Below are 11,639 nucleotides of genomic sequence, written 5' to 3' on the forward strand. Positions count from 1 at the left end.
GTACAGAAGCCATTATGATCCCCAAATTCACCATTGGTGTATTTTCTACTTGTTTCTTAATAATTTGTTGGTGGTGAAAATAAATGCGATTAATTGATGTTTGTCTGGGATTTCTGCAGCTCTGTGGTTGGTTGGCCAACTCTGTAATTTAGTATTCCATCCTTGTTCAACATATATGAATAGTATTTTGGGGAGCAAGGGAACAGGAGATTCTGCAGATTCTCAAAGTAAAGGCAAAAAGACAACATATGCCCAGCATTATCCACTTGCTTTTTTTAGACTTAAGAGTGAACAGAGCTTTTTTTAAATAGGCATCTAAATGATTTTTGTTGTTGTTGCTGCTCATTTTTTTTTAAATACTGGGAACACTGAGTCTCAGTCTGAAAAATACCCTGAAATCTTAAGAGTAGCATATACCAGTGCCCTTCCATTCCCCGCCCCCCCCCCACCCCCCAAATCTTGTTACTTTGAATTAACAGACTGATCCATTTTTCCATTTTTGGTGGGCAGAGACTGTCTCATTTATCAGGAAAACTTAGAAGAGAGGAAGCCTTTAGAAGAATTTTTACTTGGAAATATAAGAAGACTAGTACGCAGGTTCAAGTCATACTTTTAACATGAGCTTGTTGAAAGAAATGTTAACAATTCCAAAACGCAATTAAACGAGTTTTAACTTTTTCCTCCCAAAAAGCACAAAAAATATGGAGAGGAAGTAAACAGGAAATTTTAAAATTTTTTAAAAGGTAAAAACAACTCTTCCTTGTACTAATCCTTGGGTAGTTAGCATACAACTGACTCTTCTTTTCGTTAGTTTCTTTGAAAACGGAATTTTCAACTCCCAAGTCTGTTGGTACTTAGTATCTGCTCCGGGCTCCCCCTCTCTCCGAGCGGCTTCCCAGGCGGCCTCCGCCCCTGGGGACCCTGCGGCCAGAGCGGCTGTAAGAATCGCGCGGGGGAGGGCACCCCCTTTCCAAGGACGGGGAGAGCCCGCGGTCGGCTCTGCCTACCCGGTCGCGGCCCCTCGAGTAGCGGTCGCTATGGCCGCCGCCGTAACTGTCGCGGCCGCCGCCATAGGCGTCGGGCGAGCAGCCCCGGTACTCGTCGTAGCGGCCTCCCCCGCCGTACGACAGCGGAGGCCCCCGCATCGCGGCGGCGCTGAGCGGGTCCCCGTAGCTCTCGAATAGGTCTCGGTAGAAGCCTCCGCTCGGATGGTCCGAGAAGTCGCGGTCGCGCCCCCCGTAGCCGTCTCGGTCGCCATACCCTCTCGACGGACAGTTATCCCGGGCATTGGAGTGGCCGTAATCGCGGTAGGTGTACTCTCGAGGCGAGGGAGCAAACTCGCGGGGGTCGCGGGCGCTAGGGTAGTCTCGGCTCGAGTAGTTGTCTCTGGGCGAGCAGCCCTCCTCCCGGGGGCTCAGGTAGGGGTCCCGGCGCGGGGGTGGCGGCTCCCGGCGCGGTGGGCCTGCATAGCCGTCTCGCCCCCGTGCGGCCGCGGCCCGCCCGCGCATTCCACCGCCGCTGCTGCGAGCCAGGCCCGACGGCGCGGCCCTCTTGGGGGGCGGCCCGGCCCTGCGTGGCGGCGGCCCGCGCTTCATGGGCAGCGGGGCCCTGGAGGACCGCGGGTCGAAATCCCCCGCGTAGCTGCTGTCGTCCGCCGGCCCGCCCCGGGATGGGGGTCGCCGCGGGCCAACGCCGCCCCCGCGGGTCCCGCGCAGGCCCCTCGAGCGACCACGGCTGCGGGACAGCGGCGGCGCGCCCCGCCGGCCGCTCTCAAACGCCGGCTTGGTGGCCTGGGCCACCTTGATGGCTTTACCATCCAGGGTCTTGCCGTTCATATCTCTGGAGGCAGCCTTGGCGTCTGCCGGGCTTTCGAAGGTGACGAACGCGAAGCCCCTGGACTTGCTGGTTTCTCGATCTTTCATCAAGAGCACCTCACTAATGCGGCCATACTTGCCAAACGCGGCCTCGAGGCCTTTCTCGTCGGTTTCGGGGTTGAGCCCGCCAATGAAGAGCTTCCCGGGGCGATCCGCCTCAACCATGTCGGCCAGTGGTGGGCTCGGTGAAGGGGTAAGGCAAGGGTCAACGCCCGTTGTGGCCCGGGAACCGCTAGCTGATGGCGGCTCCTACCGGTCGGGTGGAGCGTCGTCGCGTAAACGCGGTCGGCGTCCCGGCTGCGCCCGTGGAACGCTGGGGTGTATGCCTTTGGGTCTGGGTGCGCAGCCAGGCAGGGCTCTTTCTAGTCGTGATTGGCTGGTGGCCCGGGGTCGCCGTCGGGAAGGGCAGGCAAGCTTTGTGACTTTACTTCCAGCCTTTAAACTTTGGCTTCATAACCTGCCCCTGGCTTACAGCTTTTAATTCACCCCTGAAAGCTCAGCTGCAAAATGAAAAGCCGTTAAATGTGTGTGTATGTGTGTGTATACGTGTGTGTGTGTGTGTATTCATTCCTTATGGGTCTTAATGACAGGAATTACAGTGCATTCTAATCCAATTTACCCAAACCGTTTTCAAACGTAAAAAAAAAAAAAAAAACCCAACTGAAAAATGAAATAAACGTCGAAAAATGCAGTTTGTACGTGAAAGGTATGAAGAACAAGAATTTTTTCACTCGTCAATGGGGATGAGAAGACTTGATAGTGGGGGATTGGTTGTGGGAATAGGAAAAATTGGATGCATAATTTTTCCCTTCTGCACCATTTTCTTCAATTTGTCAGCCTTCAGAGGGCTCAGAATTTTATGTAGTACTGCCCTTTAATAAAAAGGTATTTCACAGAAAGCCACCTTTAGGAAAAATAAAGAGAAAACATGAGAGCTCTTGGACATTATTCAGAGTAGCACCTTAGCAAGCATAACAAACTGAAGCCTTTGCCTCTTCCTCTCAAGAGGAGGTACATCTCAGTGAAACAGAACATTTGGGTTCAAAGAAAAGTACACCATTCAAGTTTGTTCCATATGATATTCTCTGAATGGAGTAACTTGGTGAACATAGCTTTGCTTGAGATTTGACACCTAAAACCACTTTCTAAAAAAAACTATAGTATGTTTGGGGGCTTTTTACAAAAATACTTTAGATTTTTCAAAGGCTGCTTTATGAAAAGTTAACTGAATAGTCATGAGATGTCAATGTTTGTGTATGTAATATGTGTATATATACATGTGCACATATGTGTTATGTCTGTTTACTACTGCAGTAGCTACACACTATTGAAAGAGGTTGTGAAAGCAGGCATTTTTATGATTTTTCTGACTTTATGGGGATGTTTTTAAGGTTTTAAGATTTTTTTTAATATGCACAAATGGAAGTTAAATGCATCACATCAGTTCATGTGATAAGTTGCAGTAACAGATTTTATTAAATCATTATTGTATTTGTAAGGTAAGTCTACCTGTTTGGGATGTATTTATTTTTAAATACATTTATTTTTGTTTGCTCATACTTTACTTAGAAATTTTACATTTCTGGTTCACAAGTTCGAGACCCGCATTGGGCTCTGTGCTGTTCAGAGCCTGGAGCCTGCTTTCGATTCTATGTCTCCCTCCCTCTCTGACCCTTCCCGGCTTGTGCTCCGTCTCTCTCTCTCAAAAATAAATAAACATTAAAAAAAAAGTTTCCTCTAATTGCTGTATTTAAATTTAAAACTACTTCTCTCTATATTACTTAACAGTATGTCCTGAGCTGTGATACATGGTATTTTCAGTTGTTCAGTTCCTACCATTTTCTCATTTTCATTTCTTTCTTGATTCATGAATTATAAAGAAGTATGTTTTCAAACTTTCAAAAACACAGATTTTGGGAGTTATTATTTCCTAACATGTTTTGTATGATTTCCATTCTTTTGTTTTTGTTGAGAATTGTTTTGTGACCTGCTGTCAGTGAATGAATGTGTGTGTGTGTTTGTGTGTGTGTGTCTGCCTGTCTGTGTAATGTTCTATATATGCCTGAGAAGAAAGTCTATATTCTCTAAATAGTGGGGTAGAATTCTTTCTTTATATTGTGCTGTTTAAATCTACCTTATCCTATTTTTATTTGATAGAATTGTCAATCACCGAGAATGGTTTTTACCTTTCCCATAATTGTGGATTTGTCCATTTCTCTTTATTTTTTTATGCACATTTTTGCTTCATGTAACTTAAGATTATATTGTTGGATATATAAAAATTGAGAATTGCTATGTATTTCTGATAACTGCCTTTATTATGTAATTGATCCTCATAATCCGTAACATTTTTATTTTAATCTGTTTTGTCTAATATTTACATAGCTCAGTGTTTTTCATCTCTTTCTGTCAGCTTACTGTGTGACGGTAACAATGCCCTTCTTGCCTTTTTTTCCCATCCTTCTTGCATTCTCTTGTACCAAATGAATTATCTTTATTCCTCTTTTTCCTCTACTAATATGGAAGCTTTGCCTTCTATTTCTATTCTTTAAATGTTTACCTAAATGTTTTTATTGAGGGCTAACTTGTAAGTTTATTTATAGAATCTTAAATTTACTGCCTGATTTTTACATATGCACATATCCATGTAACCATGACCCATATCAAGATCTATAGCATTTCCGTCACCCCAAATAGTTACCTCGTGTCCCTTTCAAAACAGTACCTTCCTCCCAGAGGTAACCATAACTTATGGTGACTTATATCAACCATAACTTAGTTTTGCCTTCCCTTAAACTTTATATAAATGGAGTCATATAAAATAAACTGTTATGTATCTGGCTTATTTCACTCAGTATGTTATTTCTGTGATTCATCCATGTATTGCATGCACCAGTGGTCTGCTCTTTTTGATTTTCTAGTACTCACTATATGACTATACTACAATTTATTTTTTCATTTTCCTGTTGATGGATAGGGGCTTGTTGGGGTGGGGGTGATTCTTGTTTCCTCCAGTTCTCCCAACAGTGCCCCCCTATCCAATCAGTCCCCAGTCCCAAAATACATCCAGACTGCACTCACTTAACTACTTCTGCACCTCTACTACCTTCATACAAATTATCACCACCTGAGGAATAATATATATACCCATATACATACATGTACATATACATTTGGTTTTTGTCCCCACTTCCTGGCACAGAGCTCCTAAAACCTTTGGGATTTCCTGAAGGATAGATTTTCTTTTGTTATTCATCAAAGCCCCTTTTGACCACACCTGAATTTATGCTAGTAAGGTTACTCCTACTGGGGGTCCTAGATAGTTTCAGGATGGGAACTGGTAGCCTAAGGAACCAACCCTGTGATTACAGGGTTAGAACTTTGAGCTCCCCTCTACACGCTCGCGCGCGCGCACACACACACACACACACACACACCCAGGGAAGAGTGAGAGGCTGGAGATGTTTTTTAAATCTTTCTTTCCAGACAAAGTAAGGGACCATTGTGTGTCTGAAATTTTTGTTTCCTTTTGTTCCAGGGCTCCTCTCAAACTACTTTGGTGATGTCCCAGGAGCCCAAAGAGGCCACTACAATTCAATACTGTCTTTGGGAAAGTTTTGTCAGGGAGAAAGAAAGTAAACAGTATTAGGGCCATAGCTGCAAAGCATAAAGTCTGCAGGGGTTGGAGGGGAAGGGTGCTCAGTGAACTGACAAGTTCCCATACCCTTAACTAATGGTATGTTACAAAGAGTCCTGGGGCTTTATCTCAACCTCAAGGGTATACCCAGAATCTTAACAATCAAAATCTTTCTTCACTGTGCTTCCAGAGCACTGGATCAGGAGTCGAGACTCACCAGATACCTAAACAAGCAAGCAGACTGGAGACAAAATGTCTCGATGCTTGCTAAGTCAGTCCAGTTGTCCTGTCCCAGGGTCCTTTGGTGGCTCCGATTCAGGTCTGAGTAGGGACATCATAGAAGGGTCAGAAACAGCACCAGACAGTTGTTAAAGATGACAAGACAGACTTAAGTATAACTTAAACTGTATAAACTGAGCTCAGCTCCAACTCAAAGGAGACGTTTTTAAAGGGAGAAGAGAGGGAACAAAAAAGGGTGATAGAGAAGTAAAAAATGTGGGACTAACGGGCTATGGGGGAATGGAAAAATTACAGAAGAGGGTTGTGGAAAATTACTGAAAATGGTTTGGAAATGTGGGTTGGGACAATATACATTTTGCAGTGTGGGAACATTGTGCTTTCTTAGACAAAGACTCAGCATGGGGGCTGGGGTCACCTTTAAAGACATGTCCCAACACAGGTGGAAACTAAGCTAGACTTACATCGAGTCTCTTAGCACAGTGTTTGGACAAGTCCTTTGTGCTGCATGGGACTTCCTAGTTCACAGAGTGACTAATTTAGGGTGGTATCTTTGGTTTTGAATGCTGCAGAGCGGAAGCACATGTTTGGACTGATACAGGACCCACAGCTCACTACTGAACAATCACAGACGGCTATACATAATGGTGAAACATACCAAGTTATTCTCAAGAAAACAGCCAGCCTGGTGGATTGGTTAATATTGTAAAGTCTGAGAAGCAGGACAGTTCAGCTCCCTCCATAAATGCTAAGTGGAACACCCTACGTGAAGTATCTGATATGCTTCACATGTAAGCCATGTGGGACTGGCTTTAGGATAATCAAGATACTCACCCACTGAATATGCTGGTTACCCAGGTCATGGTAAATGTTGTGGTTAGGGGCCCTTTTGCATAGGCATCTCATGTTACAAAATAGAGGGGCAGTCTGAAAAGCCTCATAGAATTTGTAATCTCAGCTTCCTCTCAAGGGTCTTGTAGGTGCTAAAAAAAAATTACTAGCAATAAAATGGAGAAAGGCAGAAAGGAGAGTTAGGGGACTTGTCCCATGGTTATTAAGAAGTGACATAAATAGAATGGACATTGATAAGGTTAACAAAAGTCTTAATGCAGCACTATCCAAGGCTTTGTAGACCAATGGGACCTCCTGCTAGTCCTTCAACATCAAAGAGCCTCAAATAAATCTGCTCTATTTACCCCCAGTTTAGAAGCATTTTAAAAGCCTGAAAGTAAAGATTACAATGAGAAACTGAATTGAAATCTCCTGAATTAATGGTCATCCAGATCAATTAAGATAAAGATTGACAAATGGCCTAGGTCCCTGAGCTGGACACGTGCTGGGAGCACAAAGTCTTATGAGTGGATAAATGGTCAGGAGTGGAGTAGTTTCTGGGACTCATAGACAAGGGAACCTCATGCACTAGGGTATCAAAACCCACTGGTGCATCCCTAACAGGAGCTGTAATCAGAATGAAAGAATAAAGAAATGTTAAGGGTTGATAGAGTTGAAATGGAAGTTTGGGTGAAAACTGGAATTTTTACAGAAAGTGACTGGGTCTCTGTGTCTCTTTCAGCTGAATGTATTAAATGGATGGATATTGTGTCTGGTAGGGGAATATTTCCCCTACCTAGTATTGTAAAATACAAGGCATGCCAATCCACCCTTCAAGGAATATTAGTTAGACATGCTAAATGAGGACAAATAAGACTGCCCAAACCCACACAGTGTAAAATAAAAACTGGAGTGTTGGTGTGGGAGAATTCTCTGTATGAGAGACCTGTGTGGTGTGTAAACCGGGGTTATGGCAAAAGCCTATGAGTGCCCCAAAGTAATGACTACTGAGATTTTGGGATAGAGAATTTCCATTTGAGAGGCAGTTACTAGCTTGGTATTGGACATTAATTGAATTGCCTCTATGACTGAAGGTTATATATAATCACATCACCTCACACCCATTAGGATGGTTACTATCAAAGAACCAAAACAAACAAAACCCCACAAAATAACAGATGTTGGCAAGGATGCAGAAAAACTGAAATGCTTGTAGACTGCTGGTAGGAATGTAAAATGGTGCTGCCACTATGGGAAACAGTATGGTGTTTCTTCCAAAAAATCAAAGTAGAATTACCATATGATCCAGCAATCTCTGGGTGTATACATATATCTGGGTATATATCCAAAGACTTGAAAACAGGGTCTCAGATATTTATAAACCCATGTTCACAGCAAAATTATTCACAATAGCCAAGAGATGGAAACAACTCAAGTTGCTTCAGATGAATGCACAGATGAATGGATAAACAAAATGTAGCATTTACATACAATTTAACATTAGCCTGAAAAAGGAAAGAAATCCTGACACCTGCTACAACATGGATAAACCTTGAGGACATTATGCCAAGTGAACCATGCCAGTCACAAAAAGACAAATACTGAATGATGGTTCCACTTGTATGGGGTATCTAGAGTGGTCAACTTCATAGGAAGAGAAAGTAGAGCAGTGGCTGCTAGGAGTTGGAGGGAGGAGAAATGAACTGTTGTGTAATTGATATAGAACTTCCATTTTGCAAGATGGAAAAGTACCAGGGATTGGTTTTGCACAACAATGTAAATATACTTACTACTACTAAACTGTACACTTAAAAATGGTTATGATGCTAAACTTCATGTTATGTGTATTTAACCATAATTTAAAAATTTTAAATAAAAAATAATGACCTTAAAACCTGAAATATCAGTGATATCTTGGGTTTGGTCAGAGAAACATGCCAATGGGGAGAGCAGTGCTTGGAAGTGTTCCATAATAAAATGGAGATGGTTTGTGCAGGAATATGCTACCAGAAGAATGCAGAAAGTTACCCAGTGGATTCACAAGCAAGCAACTAGACTTTTCCCCTTGGACTGATTTTGGGACCACATGAGGAGCTCCCAGATTTTATTCTACAGATAGTGCCCTATAAACAGTTTCCCGATTGACCAACAAAAAGCTGCTTGGTTAATGGATAGCAATTCCAAGGTGAACAGACAGCATCTTATTTGAAAGGCTAAAAATTGTGTTGGAGGAAGGTAAAAATAAATCTACTTGGGAGACTGAATCATATGTGGTTTTCTTAGCAGTGACTGAAGAACTGAACAATGATAAAAAGCCCCTAGGTTTGAGCTTTTACTGACTCAGGGGTGGCGTCCAATGGCCTGGCCATATGGTCAGACAGAAGAGCAGTGGAAAACTGGCCAATTAAAGAGATGCCCCTGGGGTACCTAGCTGGCTCAGTCAGTAGAGCATGTGACTCTTGATCTAGGACTCATGATTTTGAGCTCCACATTGGGCATAGATATTATTTAATAAATAAAAGGGTTTTTTTTGTTTGTTTTTTGTGGGTTTTTTTTGTTTTTTGTTTGTTTGTTTGTTTTTTGGTAAAGAAAGAGATGTCCCTAGGAGGTATGGCCCTATTGAAATCACTATGAGAATTTGAGAGATGCATTACAAGTAGAATGTGTTGATGCCAATCAGAAGAACCAACTTGCGGGTTCACAAGGTGATTGGAATTCACCAGCAGATAGCCCTGTACTTGTTTGAGGAGGCTACCTGTGTGTATGAAATGAGTGGACATTGGCAGACTCCAGCAATGCAGATAAAGCCTGTATCTAGACATAGTCCTCTTGCACCTCTGGAGCACAAAATGCCATGAACAACTGTTCTGTCTGCCAACAAAAGAGACTACAGATGATATATGGCAGATTCCCTGGGGGCACATAACTGGCAAATGAAACTGATACTGGTAGCCAAGGGGTCTTAATAAGACTAGATACTGTCTTTGAAGTAGACTTTGCTTATCCAGTGGTAGATGCAAATGTTCAGAATACTATAAAAGAACCATAACAGAAGATATTGCACCAATTTGGATCACCAAGTCATATTTCTTCAGACCTAGGAGCATACTTACAGCCCATAATGTCCAACAATGAGTAGAGGGGTATCTTCCTCAGTAATAGTTTGACAGAGAATTGGAATGGGCAATTGAAACATTGGTCATCTGATACAGGGAGATAAAGGCATGAAGGGCTGGCTTACACACCTTCATGAGTATGTGCTCACACTCAACATAAGGAGGGCTAAGGAACTGTCCTCATTAAATACTCGTGTGTGTGTGTGTGTGTGTGTGTGTGTGTGTGTGTGTGTGTGTGTGTGTATGGTGGATCTGGGGGATGAGGATTGGAAGAGGATGGTAGAATGACCATGCATCTTCCCAAGGGAAGATGACTAATTACTGTAATTTTTTCTTTCTTCTTATCACCTCAACTTTCTTTCTCTTACTTAATGGGTGCAGGAGCAGGTCTTCAGCTAAGTTCCAGAAGCAAGGATGATTCCTAAGAAATATTTTATTTTTAAAAATATTTTATTTATTAATTTTGAGAGAGAGAAAGAGAGAGGCAGAGTGGGGGGGGGGGGGAAGAGAGAGAGATTGATTGATTGATTGCCAAGCATGCCCCACACTGTCAGCACAGAGCCCAATGCAGGGCTCAATCTCACCAACTGCAAGATCATGACCTGAGATCAAGAGTCTGGACACTTAACCGACTGAGCCACCCAGGTGACCCTGTAACTAAATTTTAAACCTTATGTCAGAATTCCTAAGGATCTGATGGGGTATACCTTTACCCTATTTGGGAAAACCATGATTAGCACTGTATGCAGCTATGTCTAATGGTAAAAAATACCCAATAATTCTGTACCTATGTAACCTTACTCTAAATAAATGGGAGTGGACTGAGGAGGAGGTACTTGCTAGACTAATATTGCTGTCTGCAATCTAGAGCTGCACAGTGTGTGAACCTAACGTCCCTTCCGAAGGTGGAAAGCGTTGGGAATAAATGGAGTGAAAATAAATAAATAAATGGGTTTTATAATGAGGGAAATTCAAAACTACATTAACACGTCAAAAGAGGCTCAAAGCAAGAGATGATATTTTCTCTTAGCTCAGTTAGACCAGATGCCTGAAAAATTAAATATTTTAATAATTAAAATTCCTGAAACTGCAACATTATATTAAATAGATGAGTATTTTATGTGTTTACATCTGTCCCCCATGTATACGTGAAAAAGAATGCTAATACTATTTTTCACTCCTTTTACAACTACTGGCAGCAAACGGTAGTAGATCTGAATAGTTAATGAAGATGTGAATACTAGTAGAGAAGTGTAGTGTTTAAATGGGGTGTCTCTTGATCAGATAGGGGGCCTCCAAATGTGGGGCAACAATCAGGTGGAAGCCTGTGGCATGGTAGGTGGAAGAATTCACCTGAGGCAGAGCAAAGGAAACCTAAGTTTACACAATACAAAGCAGAGGAACATCAGGCAGAACAATAGAGAAGAGGCTATCTGCCTGAGGCAGTGGGTGTGGAACACACTGCAAGGGATAGGTGGGCAGGACAGGAGGGGAAAGGCTATCTGCAAGGAGGCAGAGGGTGGGGATGGTTTTTAAAGGGGGAAGGGGAGGGGAGGTATGTCGATGTATGTATGGAATTCTCCTTTTGGTAACTGTGCCTAGTTGTAAATAGCCCATTGGTCAGTTAGGGCCTATGGATATTTTTGAGGTGGGTTGCCTGATGGGCCTGTCTGTATTCAGCCAGGAGGTCATTGTGGGCCCTTTCTACAGTCCTTTGCTCAGGCCTGTTTGCCCAAAAGCCACCTTTACTGGAAGGGTACATTAAAGAAAGGAGAGCCAGGCAAGGGAGTGCAAGGGGATTCCCTATGGAGTATCTCACTGGCTACAGTATCCTCCACGAGAGTAACTGGACCAGGGAACCCTGGATGGGAACCCTAGATGTGGGTAGAGAAGCTCCAAGATGAAAAAAAGAAATCTATCCACTGTCAGGGAATATAGATGACA

The 11,639-nt window shown here is 43.1% G+C and overlaps 1 protein-coding gene across 1 annotated transcript; it reads right to left on the reverse strand.

The window, feature by feature from the left end:
- Positions 1-548: 548 nt before the first annotated feature.
- Positions 549-2,217, reverse strand: RBMXL2 (RBMX like 2). Its single transcript, XM_086678080.1, has one exon. It carries the CDS (start codon positions 2,037-2,039, stop codon positions 855-857), a length of 1,185 nt encoding a protein of 394 aa, XP_086534206.1. The 5' UTR covers positions 2,040-2,217; the 3' UTR covers positions 549-854.
- Between the last annotated feature and the right edge of the window lie 9,422 nt (positions 2,218-11,639).

The sequence above is a fragment of the Puma concolor genome, chromosome D1 (assembly GCF_028749965.1).
Source record: "Puma concolor isolate L17-30 chromosome D1, mPumCon1.1.hap2, whole genome shotgun sequence".
NCBI classification, from domain to species: domain Eukaryota; kingdom Metazoa; phylum Chordata; class Mammalia; order Carnivora; family Felidae; genus Puma; species Puma concolor.